This window comes from Adiantum capillus-veneris, chromosome 2 (assembly GCF_014529385.1).
Source record: "Adiantum capillus-veneris isolate H3 chromosome 2, ASM1452938v2, whole genome shotgun sequence".
Lineage (NCBI taxonomy): Eukaryota > Viridiplantae > Streptophyta > Polypodiopsida > Polypodiales > Pteridaceae > Adiantum > Adiantum capillus-veneris.
In genome coordinates, this window is record NC_140932.1 from 53,723,409 (window position 1) to 53,729,744 (window position 6,336).

The following is a 6,336-nucleotide window of genomic DNA, read 5'->3' on the forward strand; positions in this document are numbered from 1 at the left end:
AAAAACATCCTAAGAACATCAAATGCATTATCTAGAATAAGAAAATACCAATGACACCATATCCAAGGCCATAGCTTCTTGGTAAGGTATGTACATGTCGGCAACCGTCAACAAGCATGGGACACTCTACATTATGGCAACTATTACATGCATATAAATGCCATGAAAATAGCTTGTACACGGTTTCAAAATAATTGCGTGCCACGGGATGACATCCATCTCCTCTAAGCTTGCACATCCACTAGTAAGTGCCAACAAAGCATATGTCAATATCATTCTTCATGTTGGTCAACATGTATTTCAACTTCATCTTCATTGTCCCTTGAGGTTTTCAGACCACATCCTAAATTTCTACTTCTTCATCAAGCACATTGTCAATTACATCTTGTTGATTTTCTTGTGCATAAAAAAATTGACTATCTCCTCTCATCGCCTCCTAGCAAGCTTTTTCATGGCAGTATGTTGATAGTCAAGGCTACTGTCAAACATCAACATGCAATCTCCTTTTTCAATAGGCTTTGGTCTAAGGCTATGCCTCTTATTAAACAATCCTAATTTCTCACTCTTGCATCTTTTGGCCGAGCTTTTGCAATCTCAATGTCTTAGGCCTTTTTTCTAGTTGCCTTCCACACAATGCAATAAGTTCTTTCCTACTGATTCCCTCTTCTCAAGGCAATACAATCCAAGTGGGAACTCAATTGGTGTCACAAGTTTCTGAGAATTCAATACTTCATTAGGCATATATCCAAGTGATGGGGGGGTCCCACGTCCACTCTAGCAAGCGAGAACCTCAACAACATAAATATGTCATCCAAGGATGTAGCTTACTCGACTAGGGCATGGAGGTGTGCCAAGGGGTTGCCAATCCCTTGGCGGACAATCACTAAAGATCAATGAGTTACAAACCCATCTCTACACTGCATGAAACCTAAATCTTTGAGCACTTCCTACAAGGCACAAACTCATCTTAACCTGGACAAGCAAACAAGAATGACACAAAACTCAACAAGAGTACTTTCCTAACCCTAGGGAACAGTCTTGCATAGATAGAACCTGATTCTGCACCTTTGCAAAAATCATAATATTTGTCTGAAAGCAAAATGAAAGTTGTCAATTGTTTTAGTCACAAATGGTCTTGATAGGTCCGTCTACGCATGGGGATCCTAGTTTGTATGATCAAATATGCATTTGAATGCACAAAACTCAAGAAAACTTACAAAATAGCTTGCAGTTTGGTGTGTCAACCCCCCCCCCCGGACAAAGCATTCTCTATGGGTATGGATGTGAAGAGCTAGACAAGGCTATCGCATTGATGCTCTTGCTTCTCGCGTGTAATGTGTGTGTTTCCGTGTGTGCTCACAAAGACATAGTGAAGAAGAAGAACTCAAGACACAATTGTAGAAGCTTAATAAAACTCAAAAGATAATGTTCCAGTCTCCTTCAAAGGTTTAAATTCACCCTTTGAATACCTAGGGTAAATTTTCATGTTCATAGGGCACCTTGGCCATCAAAAATCTCCTTATTGTCCTACTGACTACATTTTACTCAACTATACACAAGTTGGAAGCCTAAATAGCCCCGTAACCCGCAATAATCAATACAAAATGTCTTTACATAAGTGATTACATTGGAAATTTAGTGAGTAAAATACTTCTGCCTCTACACATGTCATCTGCAATCGACTCTAGCCTTCCCTCCTCACTATCTCACACGGGCATGGGCAAGAGGGGATCAATGGCCCTTGCCTATTTCGGAGATCGGGTGCGATTTACACCATCTGATGCGCTTTCTACAAAATTCAGAAATATGCCTCCTCCCTCGAACTCGAACACGGGACTTCACCTTTGCAAGCTAAGCCATCCATCTTAACCACCTCACATGTGCGCAGTACTTGAAAGCATTGGGAGACACGTTCCAATTCGGGTCGGTTTAGTAAATTTGGGCAAACTGATAAACTTGGGCGGTATTGCAAAATCGACGGCCGACGATGCCCCCGCTACCCCAAATAAAGATCGGTCATTGATCCCATCGTGTGAATGCCCATGTGAGATAGTGTTGAGGCTAACCTTCACCCCCTCCTAGTCCATGTCGTCCTTGACATGTCTAGGAGTGTCCGTGCCAAAGGGTTGCAGGTGTCCTGGCTTGAGCGCATTCCTTCAACAACTTGATGCTTTCTTTAAATTGTTCCCTGCGCTCTTGATCCATGTCTGTCAAAGGGATATTTGTGATTCTATTAGCTAACTCCATGGCTGTATAACTCGAAGATTTCTTTGCGGATCATAGCTTGAGCAACTATATCCTCTCCCTGTCTTGATTCCATCTTGAGTTTTTTTCCAATTCAGTGTTCCTCTTTTCTAGTTCCTTGTATGCAGCATCTGGATCATGCAGCTTTGCTATCATGGGATTCTTGGCCGGATTCCACTAACTTATGATGAGCTTGTAGTTGCTCCTCATTCTCTTCAATCTATGTGCCCACGACTGCTAGCTGTGTCTGCACCATCTCTGTGTATTGAATTGTTTGCAGTAACAGCTCACTGAGTTCTTTCAGTTCCTTACTTTGATCTGCATATCTCTCCCATGACTGCTCGAGCTCTTTGATCACAGGGGCAATGATCTATTGTTGTTTGCAGAAGCTCTTGATGTTCATCATTTTCTTGTCACAAGCTCCCTCATCTTCGCTGTCACCTCAGCTCTTGAATTGTTGTGGTCCTTGCTTTGGAGAAATTGGGCTCCTTTCTTCTTGGACTTGTTCTTGTTGTACTGTTGCCAATTCTTCTTTTCTTTTGCCAGCTTCTTCCTCTTTAGCCTTTCTCTTTTCCGCATCTTCCGCTGCTTGTTTTTCTTCATAGGCTCTCTTATCAGCTGCTGCTTGTTCTGCAACTTCCTCTCCAGTCATAGTTCTATAGGATGGATTCTTAGTTCTCAATTTTGGCTTCCATTTCTCTTCTAAGTCGCCTCCTAGAGCCCTTGCAACTCTCTGAGCTTCTTCCATCCTCTCTAACCTTGCTTTTTTCTGGAGGTTGTCTTCTTTTTCAGCTTCAGCTTGCGACATCTGTCTCTTTTACCTTTCTTCCTCTGCAGTGGTTCTGGTTCATCCCCTTCTTCTTCTTCAACTTCCTGTGCTGCAGCTGTAATTGCTCGGGGTGGTGGCTGCGTCTCTTCTTTCTCTTCAAACTTCTCCAATCTCCTTCTTAAGCCCGCTCTCACAGGAGGAGCTCTTGGCTTGGGTTGAGTCTCTTCTGAACTTTCCCCAGCTTCTAGCCACTCTCTCTCTGTGCTGGTGCTTCCGGCAAAGCATCCCGCGCCGATCTGTTTCAGCGTCTGCTTCTCTATCCATGTAGTGGACTGATCAGTGAGTGTTTCCTTTAAGATTCGGAAAGGTGGAATGGGTTCTAGCTTTGCCTTGCGATTCCATCTGCCCTGTAGTTTCAAAAAACAGAGTTTTGCGTACTTCATGCAAATGAGAGCAATTAGAAAAGTTAAGCCAAAATTTACACATTAAGACAATAATTATTCGTGATTATAATCTTGGCATGAGGATTCTGGCTTGATCTCTAGGTTTTAACTTACCATAGGCTTATCCCTTATAAAAATAGTATAGTATGCCTACCAATTTTCATGGCATTTGGATCACTCGATAGGAAATTATGGCAAACCCTAGTTTTCAGCTTTTAAAACAATTCAAGTAGGTGCTGCAATTTTTGAAAATAAAAAGATGAGGAGAATCAACATGATTCTCCTCATGCAGCCTGCGTAACGAGGCAAATTGGGAATATTCATTTTATTTTGCATTTCTCAAATGAAACGGGTAGTTTGAGAAATGCATGACGAAGAAATTTTAGTTATCTGCATGGCAACTTCGAATCAATTATCAATGAAGAGTATCCATGAAGGATCCTCCTGTGAGGAGATTTCACATGCCCTGTGGTGGCTTGGTGAGGGATTGACAAGCCGTGGTATTGTCATGAGGAGGGCAGGGTTGGATAGAGCAAGCGTAGGAGGAGATCTAGAGGGTTGTGCAAAACATATCAGGTGCCATAGAGGGCGACACGTTTAGCCAAGGGTGGGGCCAATGGAGCTAGTGATCAGAAGACACAAAGTGTTGGGTTGATAAGACCAAAGGACGAGGCAAATAGCAAAGAGTGAGGTGTAAGGGCCTCCTCCTAGCCTATATGCATGGCCAACACATCTAAGCCACCGACTCAAAAGAAGAAAAAGAAAAAGAAAAAAATAATATTTGAGTAAAATTTGGGCTAAATCCAAGCTCCAAGATTTATCCACAATCACATTCGTGGCTTACGCCATGGGAACATGGGCATAACCAATGCATGAGAAATTAGCTTTTCATCTCAAGATTTTTTAATAAAAAAAAGATAAGGAAAAAGAAAAAGATAAGAGAAGATAAGGGTAAGGTGAGTAAGTAATTTGTTGAAGAAGTTTTGAAAAACAAGATAAGTAGAAAGAACTTATTAAATTAAGAAGATAAACTATCGAGATAAGTGAAGGCACTCATCTAAAATGTGCTTAAAGGAGGGTTTCTCTTCTCATATTACATTTCTCTCCTTCGTTCTCAAGGTGCAAACTTGAGAGTAAGTTTGAGAAAGCCATAGCTAAGCCTCTTGCACACACACACCTCCTACACACATACCCCTCTCTAAGAGAAACTATGGCCAAAAATCCTAATCAAGTTTGTCAAAACTTGATCTTCTTCTTATCATTATACTCTCCCTATCCTCTCTCATAACCCTCAAGATTTCCATAGCCTTTCTCTCAAGTATAAGTAGCGAAATTTGTGGTCTTCAAGTGAAGGTGAAGAGGGAGAGAGCTGATAATTATGTCCAAAGCAAGGAGAAGACTATACCATACACACACCAAGGTAACATTTTCTTGTTCTTTTTATGGTATTGCACTTGCTTGAAAGTAATTTACCTTTCATGCTTACTTAACTTCATACTTAAGCTCTCGTATTTCCGTAAGCAAGCCTTTCCCTTGCTTGCTTGGGGAAGAAGAACAACTTCTTAATTTTGTTTTTTCTTTCTAATTATGGTTCATTACTAATCATAATTAACCACATTGATAATAACTAACCACGATGTTATTTCAAATTTCTTAGATTACCAGATAATATGACATAGAGAGAGTAGAAAGCACTCGCTTTTACCATAGGTTATTGCAGATCATATTTACCTAAATAATATAATGATGAATGGTGACTAATATCTATAATTATTCTTAATCTCCCGTATACATCTTTCTTTTTATGTTACTTTTATTCTCTTGCCTAAATTACTCTTATAAAGGTAAATGCCATAAATCAAAGGCAACTAAGTATTGGAATTCTTTTAAAACTATCCTTGTTTTTCTAAGAGAGACATTGTAATACTCTCATGAAGGACTCACAACTTTTTCTTGATTATGAAATTTTCTTCCCTCTCCACATAGTATGTGTGAGAGATTCTTTTTGAGGTTAGTATCTAACTCTCTCAAGAGAAAGTTGAGCTTTGAAGGGTAATTTTATCGTAATTAAAGGAGTTTTCTTTGAAAGAAGGATCTAATTCCAAGTAGCGTTATCCTTCCCCTCTCTTGTCAATTGAAAAACCCAAATCCTTAAACCACTCCTAGTTATGGGATTAATCCTCTCCACAGTAGCCAGTTATGCCTAAATCCCATCTCAAAGAAGAAATTCTTAATAATTCATACTTCATTGCATGCGCATTTCTCACTACACTAACATGTTCACTCTTAAGAATGCCGCATTTTTATCCTTGCACTACCATTCATTAAAGGGTTCTATCCTTCCATAATCAATCATTCAACTCTTGCATAATCAATTAAAGAAGAGGAAGTTTTGAGGATATTAACCTTGAAATTACAAGTTGGTGCATTCTAAAGTTTTGTGTTTACATCTCATGGTCCACACTAAAGCAAATATCATCATAAAGAGCATATTACAAAAAATTTATCCAAGAATATTGGCCGCATTTGATGATATGATGGAGGAGAAAAACCAGCCCCGTACTCATCAATCTTCTTCCATGCATGCTTCCATGACTCTCGTGTGACCATCAACATAGAACCGCCTGTAAAATAGATAGCTTGTGCAAGAGCAGATTGTGCCTCTTCAAGAGCAGTTGATCGAAAGCTTTGCTCTAGACTTACTTGCCTCATTCTATGCATTTCAAATTGGTACTTGAGCGATCCATCTTGAGTGCTAGCTGTGTGTGTGTGTGTGTGTGTGTGTGTGTGTTGGCGGGCATGTAGGGTGCATACTATTTTGTCCGCCTTGTGTTGAGGCAGCATTGCCTTGGTGCTCTGAAGCATAACGGCTGAGTCGGT

At 40.3% G+C, this 6,336-nt stretch overlaps 1 protein-coding gene across 1 annotated transcript; it reads right to left on the reverse strand.

The window, feature by feature from the left end:
- Positions 1-1,643: 1,643 nt before the first annotated feature.
- On the reverse strand, positions 1,644-3,441 carry LOC147462802 (uncharacterized). Its single transcript, XM_086527450.1, has one exon. It carries the CDS (start codon positions 3,050-3,052, stop codon positions 2,687-2,689), a length of 366 nt encoding a protein of 121 aa, XP_086383576.1. The 5' UTR covers positions 3,053-3,441; the 3' UTR covers positions 1,644-2,686.
- Positions 3,442-6,336: the final 2,895 nt, after the last annotated feature.

What these genes read in the sequence shown, in the direction of transcription:
- LOC147462802 (XM_086527450.1), bottom strand. Translation starts at nt 3,052, where the DNA reads ATGTCGCAAGCTGAAGCTGAAAAAGAAGACAACCTCCAGAAAAAAGCA.